The sequence below is a fragment of the Podarcis gaigeae genome, assembly GCF_964106915.1.
Source record: "Podarcis gaigeae genome assembly, chromosome: 9".
NCBI classification, from domain to species: domain Eukaryota; kingdom Metazoa; phylum Chordata; class Lepidosauria; order Squamata; family Lacertidae; genus Podarcis; species Podarcis gaigeae.
Window position 1 is genome coordinate 25,422,740 of NC_139685.1, and position 13,638 is coordinate 25,436,377.

The 13,638-nt window shown below is 44.0% G+C and overlaps 1 protein-coding gene across 10 annotated transcripts in view; it reads left to right on the forward strand.

Moving 5' to 3' along the window:
• Positions 1–13,638, forward strand: part of DLC1 (DLC1 Rho GTPase activating protein) — a 256,092-nt gene that overhangs the window by 237,735 nt on the left and 4,719 nt on the right. For 7 of the 10 annotated variants that reach the window (XM_083755331.1, XM_083755325.1, XM_083755327.1 and 4 more), the window contains 9 exons: positions 470–1,887; positions 3,626–3,802; positions 6,185–6,344; positions 7,170–7,368; positions 9,826–10,051; positions 10,528–10,642; positions 10,817–11,035; positions 12,504–12,721; positions 13,239–13,412. In XM_083755331.1, coding sequence (XP_083611457.1) covers positions 470–1,887; positions 3,626–3,802; positions 6,185–6,344; positions 7,170–7,368; positions 9,826–10,051; positions 10,528–10,642; positions 10,817–11,035; positions 12,504–12,721; positions 13,239–13,412 — 2,906 coding nt within the window. The remainder of the gene's footprint in view (positions 1–469; positions 1,888–3,625; positions 3,803–6,184; positions 6,345–7,169; positions 7,369–9,825; positions 10,052–10,527; positions 10,643–10,816; positions 11,036–12,503; positions 12,722–13,238; positions 13,413–13,638) is intronic. The other 3 variants (XM_083755333.1, XM_083755329.1, XM_083755330.1) reach the window with 1 other exon arrangement.

The window sequence follows — 13,638 nt, forward strand, 5'->3', positions numbered from 1 at the left end:
CCAGCCAATTGGCTGGCTTTGGGGGGGTGGCCTGACCTATTTAAAAGGAGCGTGGCCGGGGATCTCCCTCTTTTGCCCCTTCCAGCTGATTTTCTTATATCATGTGGCAATTGATGCTTTCTTTAAAATAAAATAAAAAAGTCAATAGGACTCCATTGTGCACAGTTACATGTAACATGCAGCCAACATCTGAGTTGGGATATGAACCCTAGTCTCACAGACAGAGGTTGATACTGCATGCACAACTCTACACTGGCTCTGCTCTTCTAATGATCTTCTTGGATTATCACACTGACATGAAACCAGCATCCACTGGCTTACTAAAAAGAGCAGAAAATACTAAAGTGTTCACATCAGTAGGTCATTGTTAGTTGGGATAACATTGATTTGAAATGAACTGTATTGCCATTGGAAGTATTTTATTGCCATTGTTTTTTGTAATCATTGGGGATGTCCCGTTTCATTGCAGAGCGAGGATTCGGATGAAGATGAGCCTTGTGCGATAAGTGGCAAGTGGACCTTCCAGAGGGACAGCAAGAGGTGGTCCAGGCTTGAGGAATTTGACGTCTTCCCCCCGAAGCAGGATGTGAATCCTTCATGCCCAGAAGCGGCTCATCTCAGCAGTGCAGCTAGTCATGGAGGCCTGCTAACTGACCACACCGAACGTCAGGAGGTAGTTTCCATCCACAGCATCAGCAGCCACCCAGATGCTTCTCAGAGCGAAGCGCCCACCACCAGAACCAACTCCGTCATCAGTGTTGGCTCCTCAGCCAACCTCGCGGCAAACGAGGACTCCTTCAGCAGCTTGCCCTCTCCTAAAGAGCTGTCAAACTTCAATTTCAACGTGAAAACTAACGAGAAGAATGCCAAGTCCAAAACGAGAAGCCTCTTGAAAAGGATGGAGAGCTTTAAAATAAAAAGCTCCCATCATGGTAAAAGCAAAGCTCCTTCAAAGCTTGGTCTTATCATCAGCGGGCCTATCTTGCAAGAAGGCGTTGATGAAGAGAAACTGAAGCAGCTGAACTGCGTGGAGATCTCCACCCTCAATGGCAACCACATCAACATCCCTATGGTACGTAAAAGAAGCGTCTCCAATTCCACCCAGACCAGCAGTAGTAGCAGCCAGTCAGAAACAAGCAGTGCCGTCAGCACCCCAAGCCCCATCACAAGGACACGCAGCCTCAGCGCCTACAATAAAAGAGTTGGAATGTACCTGGAAGGCTTTGATCCTTTCAACCAATCAACGTTCAACGATGTCATGGAGCAGAACTTCAAAAACAGGGAGGGCTTTGCTGAAGACACAGTCTTCTTCATTCCAGAAGACCACAAGCCTGGGACTTTCCCCAAAGCCCTCTCCAATGGTAACTTTGCTCCCTCGGAGAACAGCACTGCGGTCAACTGGAGAACGGGGAGCTTCCACGGCCACAGCCACCTCGCCCTCAGGAGGGAGAACAGTTCCGACAGCTCCAAAGACCTGAGCCTTGGGAAGAGGCGCAACTCTTCCAGCTCCATGTGCAGCCGCCTCAGCATTTACGACAACGTGCCAGGATCTATCCTGTATTCCAGCACGGGGGACCTGGGTGGCCTTGAGAACGAAGACCTCTTTCCTGAGCTTGATGACATCCTGTATCATGTCAAAGGCATGCAGAAAATTGTGAACCAGTGGTCCGAGAAGTTTTCAGATGAAGGAGACTCTGATTCAGCCCTAGATTCAGTGTCTCCATGCCCTTCGTCTCCCAAGCAGATCCTCCTCGATGTGGACAATGATAGGACAATACCCAGTGACCTCGACAGTACAGGAAATTCCTTGATTGATACGGAAGAATCTACAGGAATCCAGGAAAGAAGAGACTCTGGGGTGGGAGCATCATTAACACGTTCTAACAGGTCAGTAAACACAGACTTTACAGTGGTACCTTGGTTCTTGAACTTAATGCATTCGAGTCCCGAAACGGTTCGAAAGCAAGACTTGGCTTCCAATTCGCTGCAGGAGCTTCCTGCACTCAAGCGGAAGCCGCGTAGGATGTTTGGCTTCCAAAAAACGTTCACAAACCAGAACACTTCCAGGTTTGCAGCATTCAGGAGCTGTTTTGTTCTGGAGCCAAGCCAATCGACTACCAAGGTACCACTGTATATATATTGGTGTATATGCATGCTTGTGTGGCTATAGATACATATACCGTATTTTTTGCACCATAACACTCACTTTTTTCCTCCTAGAAAGTAAAGGGAAATGTCTGTGCGTGTTATGGAGCGAAAGCCTGCGGGTGGCGGGGGGGATCTGCTGCAGTCGTGAGCAGAGGATCCATGGTTCCCCTTCCTTCCCTCCTCCGTGGTTACAAAGCATGGATCCACATGGATCCTCAGGATTTTTGCATTGGGCTACTCCAAACTCACTGTCAGATCACATGTCTGTGGCCACAGCATGAACCACAAAAATCATATATCCACTATTTCGTTTAGAATATTTTTTTCTTGTTTTCCTCCTCTAAAAACTGCGTGTGTGTTATGGTCAGGTGCGTGTTATAGAGCGAAAAATACGGTATATGTTTGTATTGATACAGCGTACGTAGGAAGTGTGATGCTTTTCAACAGCATGTTGGCTTTTATATTTGAGGATGGGATGTAAAGAGGAATCTTAATTTTATTATGTGTTTATTTGGCCTGTTAGTCACATACTACGAGAAGTATTCAACCAATGTACAGAAAAGGCTAAGGAGCCCAAAGGGTGTAGCATATAAACAAAACAAGACGTTTCAGTAGAATCCTTTCCATAACTCTTAAAACCCATTTGCATAAAAACTCCTCATGGCACTTTTCCGTTATAAATCACAAACTGCGATTTTCACAAAATGGCATGCACAAAAGTACCGCAAATAAAACCAACAACCAAAAAACAGGGCAGAAAGGCACCAGCAAGCTATAGAATAAATGGCAGAAGCAAAACTTGTTTCCCAAAGGCCTGACAATAAAAACCCCTTTTTACAACATTCCTTTTTTTAAAAAATGCAGTCCTATTATAATCATGTTCTGAGTTGAAGATGCAGTTTTACTCTTGAGCGCTGTATATACAAAGAGTGACTATAGAATCCTAAATACATGTGGTAGTGACTGGAAAATTCTACATAGCTCTGTGTCTAGAAACACGTTTTCTGGACTGGTTTATGGCAAAAAATAATAATACCAAAACAAAAAAAAAGCCCAGTTAGCCCAACTGAGGAGTTATAGAAAGTGCCCTGTCAAATACCCGCAAGTCAGAACAAGCATTTTTCCTCTTCTGCATCATGGCTTCCTTGAATGAATCCTAGGAACTGCAGTTATTTTAAGGGTTCCAAGAGTTGTTAGGAGACCCCTATTTCTTACAAAGAGTTACAGTTTCCAGAGTGGTTTGGCAATCAATCCCTCTTCCCAGGAAACTCTGGAAAGTGAAGCTCTCTGAGGGGAATAGAGGCAACAGACTTTGGCAAATTTAGCCTTGCAATATTTTACACACACTGTGCATGCTGTACTTAAGTTCCAAATGTCATCAACATGTGAGATCTTGCAAATGGTACAGCTGGTGCCGGACTTTCCATTTACTCTGACTTCTAACCATTAAATGTCTCTCTTTCTCCCTCTCCTGAAGGCACAGAATGAGGTGGCACAGCTTTCAGAGCTCCCATCGACCCAGCCTAAGCTCAGCACTGCTACAGATCGACTGCCAGTCTGTGGCACAGATGAACCTTCTGCAGAAATATTCCCTCTTGAAGTTAACTGCCCTCTTGGAGAAATATACACCTTCTAATAAACATGGCTTCAGCTGGTAAGGAGCTGCAAACATCTCTGGGAGGCTAGTCAGAACCTACAAACAGTAAAACATAAAGTGTTCATTCCTTTCTGCCAAAAACCAGTTGATTTTTTTTTTTAGGTGTGCACTGCTTTTGAAAGTTGCTAAGACTTGGGGTTTTGGCATGGGTGAATGGATGATAGGTAAAATTGAGAACACCCTCTTAAGTTTATCTTTAAACTTTGAGTTGGACCATATTCATGTCCAGTTACCCCTTGCCAGATAAATGCTTTTGAAAAACCCTGCATTGCCTAATCTCTATTGCTGGTTCTGTAGGATTCTGAAGCAGTCCAAAGTACAATATAAGTTCTGTGGGGTGGTATTTTTTGTTCCCAATTCTACATTTCTACCATCTGGTCTTTCTCCTCCTTCCTTTCCCTGGGAGTCACAGAGAGTATTTAAACTCCAGCATCAAAGCTCCTCCTGTTCAAAGACTGTTATTATGGGAGCTGTGCTAAATACAGAAGTTGTTTGTTCTGAAAGACAGAAATAAGTATTGACCAGTTTATCCCTGCATGCTTTGGATTCTCTGCAGATGTCGTAATGTGTGTTTCTTTTTTGCATTCCGCTGCTGTGTGTTGTGACAAAATGCAAACTATGCAAGCGCTCGGGTCAATAGCGCCGTATGTTAAAACCCCGTGGAAATACAAATGGGGGGGGGGTATTTGCACGGGGAGGATTAGTCATTCATAAACCTAAAATGCTGTTTACGTAGCTATAGTGTGAATTTAGAATTTTATGGGTTTTGCCTGCTATGCTAGTATTTGCTTTGCGCACCAACTTGCTTCCTAGCTGATCTCAATTTAAAACTCAGAACGGTTTTATTAAGTGAAATAGCAGGGCTCTGGAATTCCTGCGGGTAGATTTTTCCTACTCGTCAAAACCAAATGGAAAGGCCCTTTAGCAAAGTGGGTGGGTGAAGTGATAGAGAAGGAAGGTGCTGGGGTGGGGTGGGGGGAGAAACACGCCTGAAAGGTCATTTGTTGAACTGAAACTTGTTGCTGGCAAACGCCAGCTTATTACATCAGTTTCCTGCTGCGACACAGGCTGGTGGGTGGTGGGACAGGGTTTGAGGGCTTTCTAAAGCGAGTGGCTAACATACAAAAAGCTCATTGTTCACATGTCTATCTTTCCCTAGAGCCCTAAAGAAGTCAGATTATAAAGGGTCATTGACTGCTAGATTTGCGTTTGACTCTTACAGGGGTTGACATGGCCACCCTCATTCTGCCTGGTACCTTTTAGGCACAGCAGATTCTGGTACACAAGGTTAACTAATTAACTGAAAAGATCCATCTGCTAATGGAAGGATTCGTCTATTTCGTTGATACTATCAGATTTATTCTGTAGCTGCACAGTTAAGCATATTTGATGCAGCCAACTTAAATAATTTGACATGGCCATATCCCCAAGGAGTTGTCACCTAGTTGGCATATATCAAATGGTTTTGCAGCAAGCGATGAGAAAGATAAGAGCTCCCACCTGCACAGAAGTGTTGTTGCTAATGCTGATCTTGCAAACATTTTGTAATACCTTTTATTGCGCCAATCTGATGGAAGTTGATTTCCCAAATAAGAGAGGAAATTATATTAACTGGGATGCAAACACGTCTCTGTTGACGTTGGAATGTTGGCTACAACTTCTTTCCCAATTTGGCTCATGAGTCAACTGGGGGGTAAAAATATAGGAGCGACCTAGGATTGGAAGATTAATCTCCTAAAAGCATTAAATTGGTGGGGGATGCAAGATAAGAGCATATAAGTTGTTTGTTTGTGGTGACTCTTCCAATATGTTACAGTAAAAGAGAATGAAAAGCCATTCAAGTTGTTATTCTAAGTGAAATATAACTTTTGTTTTGTTATATCTCACTTCCTTCAGCATTTGGGATGGGGCAGTAGTTCTGATCAGTACATAGGTGGAAGACATGCAAGAATCCTACATACACAGCCTTGAGCTCCATGCTAGAGGAAATGCAGTATATAAAAATGCAAAAATAAGAGTAATAAAATGCATGTTTATTTAAGTTTTAATTTAATAAAAAGCAGGTGTCTAAGTCAACTATATTCTTTGTTCGCCTGTCTGTCTATATTCTTTGTTCGCCCATAAAACCCCTTAAAATCTGTTAATGGTTCTTCTCCTTACCTTGTGTCTCTCCCCCCATTTAACATAATGGAATGTCAACTCAGTGCCACAATCAAGATTTCTATATTGATATTCTCAGTGAGTCAAGTCGATGTTTTCTGGTGTGCTACTTATTCGACAGCCCGCAGATAGAAATAGATGTGAGATGTGAGATGTTTTGGAAAGAGACAACACACGTTGAAGGTTGTTAATCTTGACCGTATTCCTTCTCTTCTGCAGGGCTGTGCCAAAGTTTATGAAAAGGATCAAAGTTCCAGATTATAAAGACCGAAATGTGTTTGGCGTTCCCCTCACCGTTAATGTCCAGCGTACAGGACAGCCTCTTCCTCAGAGCATCCAGCAAGCCATGCGATACCTTCGCAACCACTGCCTGGATCAGGTTAGATTCCTTGCTCTACTCCTGGGTTTCAGGCTGCCTCATGATCCCGGAACTTTATTTTCACAGCTGTTCACAGGTCCTTTTGTCTTCTTGTTTAAGTGAGTCAAACAGATAGGTTTGGAACTGGACTATGAGCTTCAAACTCAAAAACAATTTCTGCCAATTTCTTCCCATATCAGTGTATCCGACAAAAAGAGCTATGTTAAGAAGAAGAAGAAGAAGAAGAAGAAGAAGAAGAAGAAGAAGAAGAAGAAGAAGAAGAAGAAGAATTTATTATTTGTACCCAGCCCATCGGACTGGGTTTCCCCAGCCACTCTGGGCGGCTTCCACAGAGACCAAAAATACACTAAAATGTCACACATTAAATACTTCCCTGAACAGGGCTGCCTTAAGATGTCTTCTGAATGTTAGGTAGTTGTTTATCGCTTTGACATCTGATGGGAGGGCATTCCACAGGGCAGGCGCCACTACCGAGAAGGCCCTCTGCCTGGTTCCCTGTAGCTTTGCTTCACGCAATGAGGGAACCGCCAGAAGGCCCTCAATGCTGGATCTCAGCGTCCAGGCAGAACGATGGGGGTGGAGACGCTCCTTCAGGTATACTACTTCAGACTCAGGGGGGCAGTGGCATATTTGCATGTTCTTCCACATGTGGATCAACTGCTTACCTTTGGAAAGGTTTTGGTGTCCAGGAAAAGCTTGTGTGATACCTTCTTCCCTGATTGTTTGACAAGGCAACTAGAATTCTGGTTTCAGAATCCTCATGCATTATTAACTGCAAGCACAATATACCCTCAAATAAACATCCCTGTTCTTTTTGTCACATAGGTTGGGCTTTTTCGAAAATCTGGAGTCAAGTCAAGAATCCAGGCACTGCGACAGATGAATGAGAGCTCAACAGGCAAAATAAATTATGAAGGGCAGTCTGCCTATGATGTGGCCGACATGCTGAAGCAATATTTCCGCGATCTGCCAGAGCCACTCATAACCAACAAACTTTCAGAGACTTTCCTACAGATCTACCAATGTAAGTCCTGGGTTGTTCGTAGTTTCATTTGTACCCATTCTCAAGTAGCCACCTCTCCTTGCAATGCAGAGTATGTCCCGTTTGGGACTGAAACGAAGTGCGAGCCCGAGATTGTAAGCAGCAATTGTAAGCGACGCGAGTTGAGTGCTGCGTTCTGGTGGGTGAGCGATTTTCGGCATCCCCCCCCCAAAAAAAACAATCAAGCAGCCAATCGCCGCTTACAATCTCAGGCTCGCACCAAAAAACCATTCGCGCGTCCCCCCATAGCACTACCCGTGTATAAGACGAGCCTACATTGTGAACTTCATTTTTGGGTCAAAATTGCTTGTCTTATACACAGAAAAATACGGTATGTAGTATCAATGTGCATATTATGAAAAATTCACGTGCCCCATGATGTGAGGGGCAGGCAGAAGTGGCTATTCTTCATTTGTTTGCAGAACGAAACCGTAGTGCTATGATCAGATGTATCTTGTATCATGTGTGTTTGCTCAGAGCAGTCTTACCCAGCTTTGGCTCTTGTCCATCATCCCAGCCAGCTTGGCCAATAGTAAGGGATGGTGGACATTGTAGTCCCAACAACAATGTCCAGGTTTGGATAAGGCATGTCTAGTGTCCCTCCTTCTTTCTCAGCTTGCCCATCCTTTCTGAGCCTCCTCTGCTTTCTGCTGCACCCCAGTCTGGTAGCAACCATCTAGGCAGTGTGTGACCTCCATGCTATGTATCCATCATTTGTCGATTGGGGCACTAATCCCACATTGGTGTTGGGAAGAGGAATAAAATATGACATCTCCGACCCGTCTTAAAACACACAAGAACAGGAAAACATAACCTCGTGACATCAGCTTGGGCTGATATGGGTCAGGTGGTGGGAGCACCTGCCTTCATAAATCCAATGAGAATTCTCTACTACCAGACTCCACCACCATCATCTGAGGCTCTTCTTCGTGTGCCTTCTCCACTTAAGGTCCTAAGGGTGTCAACACGAGAGGGGCCTTTTCTACAGTGGCCCCTCATTTGTGGAATGCTCTCCCTGGGGAGGTTCATCAGGCATTCCTTATACATCTTTAGGTGCCAGGCGAAAATGTTCCTTTTCAACCAGGCCCTTGGCTGATTAATATTCTACAGCCTTTTAAATGTGTGGGAGGGTGGGGTTATTGTTTTGTTGTTGAGAGCAGTGTGGTGTAGTGGTTAAGAGTGGTAGACTCGTAATCTGAGGAACCGGGTTCGTGTCTCCGCTCCTCCACATGGGCTAGTCACACTTCTCTGAAGTCTCTCAGCGCCACTCACCTCACAGAGTGTTTGTTGTGGGGGGGGGGGAGGGAAAGGAGAATGTTAGCCGCTTTGAGACTCCTTCGGGTAGTGATAAAGCGGGATATCAAATCCAAACTCTTCTTGTTTCTGTTTTAGCTATCTATTTTTGCTACTATCTCATGTTTTAATCTTGTGAACTGCCCTGAGATCTTTTGATGAAGGTATCTAAATCTAATAAATCAAATAAATACTAGCGAACATTTGGCCCACCCCTTTGTGTCTTGGCTGATGATGGTGAGAGGCAAGAGCTACTTGCCTCCAGATCTCATCCTTCCCTGGATTTTTGTGTTCCTTTCTTCCATGTACGCAACTCCCCCAAGCGGAGCACACTCCACAATTTGAGACCAGTTACATGAGTCCCTTGAGTGGCTTTTGGATATTCTTCAACCCCTGGTGCATCAAAACAAATCAAGATCTCTTAGTATTTTGTCAGTCGTCCCCCCGCCGCCACCGGCCATATTTTTTATTTTTTAAAAAAGGACATTTGCTATTGAAAGTATTTGTTGTGCTCTGTAGCCATGGATCTGTGCAATGGTATGTGTCGGTACATTAGGGATGACTCCCCACCCAGTCTTCACTGACTACATCATTGTTCGATGAAGCAATCCTCTCTGCTTATTGAAGTACCGTCTGGATATTTTGTGGTGCCAAAGTTGGGAACCGTTTTTAAGGGCTATTTATTTTAATTGCCTCCCCAGTTGAGGAGCGTGTTTCACTGGTGTGTATGAATTTTTGCTGGAGTCCAGGTTGGCTGAGCTTAGTGTTTGCATTTTCGTCGCCACCCATGTTAATAAATCGAAGGAGGCCCACCCCCCATCTAATTTAACAGCCCTTTTAGCGAGTCTGCAGAAGTGTGTGGCTCTCAAAATGAAATTCTAAATTTAACTCTGGAATATGCACAGCTTTGTTTTACTGTTGAGTCTCTTGCTAGGCAGGAAATACCTGAGGGCAGTTAAGCTGTTGACTAAAAAAAAGGGGGGGGGGAATCCAGTTTTGAGCCATGAATGGTATGCAGCGCTCTGAAGGAAATCGCTTCAGACTCGAGTCAGAAGTATTTGAAGCTAAGAGTTTGCTTTGGGACGCATTCGTGCTATATGTGTGGAAAATCAATGACTTGACGAGAGGGTTGCTAATCTTGTGCAGATGTGCCAAAGGACCAGCATCTCCAGGCGATCAAGGCAGCCATTATGCTTCTACCAGATGAGAACAGAGAAGTCCTACAGATCCTCCTATACTTTTTGAGTGACGTCACAGCTGCTGTGAAGGAAAACCAGATGACGCCGACAAACCTGGCTGTGTGCTTAGCGCCTTCGCTTTTCCACTTGAACACCCTCAAGAGGGAAAATTCTTCCCCAAGGCAAGTCTCCAAGTAGCTCAGTCCTCTGTTCCTTCCTGGCGTCCTCGCTGGTGGTTTGTTGGGCACTTAAATAAGCCTTTCCTTAAGACGCTTTGAACTCTTTCCCCCTTTTTAAAAAAAATCAGTCTACCTTTGGGCTAGTGCAAATTCTTCCCACTGAACAGTGGAAACAGGTTGAGGGGACTTTTAAGGGAAAGGTGCTAGTGATTATGCCTGTGATGATCACGCAAGTCATTTTTTAAAATTCTGTATTCAACATGATGATGAACACGTGTGCTAAATTCATCTGGCCATTCCATTACATGGTTGAAAATGAAGATTACGTTTAGACCTAGAGCGTAAGATTTATTATCAGCGTTCAGGTGTGGTCCCTAGCTTTTTCATTTCATGTTACTTCGTTCACACAGGAAAGCACACCTTGGCGCTCCCAATATAGTCCTGACAACTTTTCTTTCATCACAACTAATTGATGGTGATTGCGTTAACAGGGTGATGCAGAGGAAACAGAGTCTGGGGAAACCCGATCAGAAAGATTTAAATGAGAATTTGGCTGCAACGCAAGGTCTGGGCCACATGATTGCAGAGTGCAAGAAGCTGTTTCAGGTGAATATTCCACTATATACGTCTTCCTTGGGTCTTTTAATATCATGCAATATGCTAAATTGCATTGTCTAGTTATTGACCTGATAAGACTGGCAACCAGTCTTATAGTGAGTCATCGTGTCTGTAGTTTTGAACCTTCCAACCATTTTATCCTTCTTGTTCCCATACCCTCAGATACCTGAAGAAATGAGTAGATGTCGGAATTCCTATACGGAGCAAGATCTTCGGCCTCTGAGCTTGGAGGAACTAGGCAAAACTAATAACTCTGAACCTGCCGACTACCGTTTTTACATCCAGGAATGTATGGATGATTTGCTTAAGGAGATTAAGGATAAATTTAAAGGCTGGGTCAACTGTTCCACCACGGAGCAAGCAGAGCTTGCCTACAAGAAGGTATATTAGCACAACTCCAGGACTGTTGTTAAATCTCGATGTATTTCACATAGAAAGTGAAATCACAGAGAGAGTACATTTGGAAAGGGGGGAAATAATGACTGCCTTAAACTTGGCAAACTTCAAATAATATTCCCACTCACTAGGGCTTCTCCCAAAAGTGAGAAAGATGGAACAAACTGATCTGATCTGAAATCATTTTGCAGAGCTGATTGCCAGCAAAATGTTAAGCTTGAGCCAATGATGAAATCATCCAAAGTTATTAACATTTCAGAGAAGGTCAAACCAATGTAGCATTTTATGGGCGAAAATGATATGTGGACTGAGGGCAGTATAGAATTTAAGGCAGAAAATTCAGGTCTGGTTTATACATGGAGTCAGAAGCCTCCAGTTGACTGCAGCAGAGATATTCCAGCTCTCCTCAAGAACTGCCGCCATGGTCTACTCGCTCGCCCTCTAGCAACAGTCCTGCTGGCAGGATCAGTAAAGACAAGGGAACTGCAGCCAAAAGGAAGATAGCTGCTACAATCATCAAAGGGCTTCTGACCACACCATTTCTTATGTGGCCCATGGGTTGCACTTAGGATCTGTTCACCCCCTGCAATTCTTTAACAGTGCAGTCCTAAGCATGTCTATTCAGAAGTAAGTCTTTTCGTACACAGTGGGACTATGTTGTTGTTTAGTCGTTTAGTCGTGTCCGACTCTTCGTGACCCCATGGACCAGAGCACGCCAGGCACTCCTGTCTTCCACTGCCTTCCGCAGTTTGGTCAGACTCATGTTTGTAGCTTCGAGAACACTGTCCAACCAGTGGGGCTTATTTCCAGCTAATTAGAATTTCAGCCTCAAGAGACTGAAGTCAATAGGTCACTTCAAAATAAGTGCTTTGAGGACAAATTCCCACAGATACTATCCACCAGACATAACTTAGACATTTGCACAGTAACTAAGGTAAAGGGACCCCTGACCATTAGGTCCAGTCGGGACCGACTCTGGGGTTGCGGCGCTCATCTGCCTTTATTGGCCAAGGGAGCCGGCGTACAGCTTCCGGGTTATGTGGCCAGCATGACTAGGCTGCTTCTGGTGAACCAGAGCAGCACACGGAAACACCGTTTACCTTCCCGCCAGAGCAGTACCTGTTTATCTACTTGCACTTTGACGTGCTTTCGAACTGCTAGGTGGGCAGGAGCAGGGACCGAGCAACGGGAGCTCACCCCGTCGCGGGGTTTCGAACCACCGACCTTCTGATCAGCAAGCCCTAGGCTCTGTGGTTTAACCCACAGCGCCACCCGCGTCCCTTGCACAGTAACTACTATATATTAAAAAGAGGCTTGATCCCTTTCTTTGTTTTCAACTTGGCTCAGTTTTGAATTTACACTTTCAAAATTAAGCAGGCTTAAAGGGCTAGCTTGTCGAGCATAGTTAACTGTGTAAGCATATATAGCTACTTATGGTGACGATGCTTTCCAGGTTTCCGAGGGTCCACCTCTCCGGTTATGGAAATCCACGGTTGAAATCCCTGCACTTCCTGAAGAGATCTTGAACCGTTTACTTAAAGAACAGCATCTTTGGGATGAAGATCTTCTGGATGCTAAAGTGATTGAGACTTTGGACAGCCAGACTGATGTATACCAGTATGTACAGAACAGCCTGGCACCCCACCCAGCCAGAGACTATGTCGTCCTAAGGTAATCTTGCAGATTTCACCCCTGGCAGATTTATGGACAGAGCCTGCAAAACCCTTTTATCAATACAGCTAGCTAAAATGTAGATATATTGATTCATCTACTGATTTGTTTATTTTTTAAATACCTCCACTACCTGAAATGTATGAAGCCTACATTTAAGCAAGCTCTTCATTTAAAAAGAAATAGGTCAGTCCGCTATGTTAAAATTAATGGTTGCTGGCTGATACATACAAACTTGTTTTCTACAGGGTAGATTTATATGTACTTATAGCAAGAATGTTACCGCCTACTTTTTTTTTTTACTGCCAATGAGATTTTAATTTAAATTCTTTGGAGACATTCAGAATTTTAAACTTTGACAGCTTGCATTTCTGAATGTTTATTTGTTTTTAACGTCCTCTTGGATTTACTTGTTCTGTAAGTTACGTTGTAAAGGCTATTGGCGGCAAACAATAAAAACCTGGCTAGCTGGCATCTACGCAGTCTTTTGTTATAAAGCTGTTCTTGTTCCTAACAGGACTTGGAGGACGAATTTATCTAAAGGCGCTTGTGCACTTTTAAGCTCCTCAGTGGACCATGACCGTGCTGCAGTCCTTGGCGTTAGAGTGAATGTGCTCTTGTCCAGGTATCTCATTGAACCTTCTGGATCAGGAAAATCCAAACTCACCTATATGTGCAGAACTGATTTAAGGTAAGCCTTTTTTCTTCACTTTTTCCTCTTCCGTTGTTTTAACTTCCAATCCCTGTTAGAAGAATTAACTGCCGTATGGCCCAGAATAAGCTGTGTTGTCCTTCCCCTTCCTCATTTGCATAGTGCAGAAGAGATGATGATTGGTTTTAATTGATTATTTTAAATGGCCAACTTCACAAATGATTCACACAAGAACTCCTTGCAATCCCACCACAGAGATGTGCAA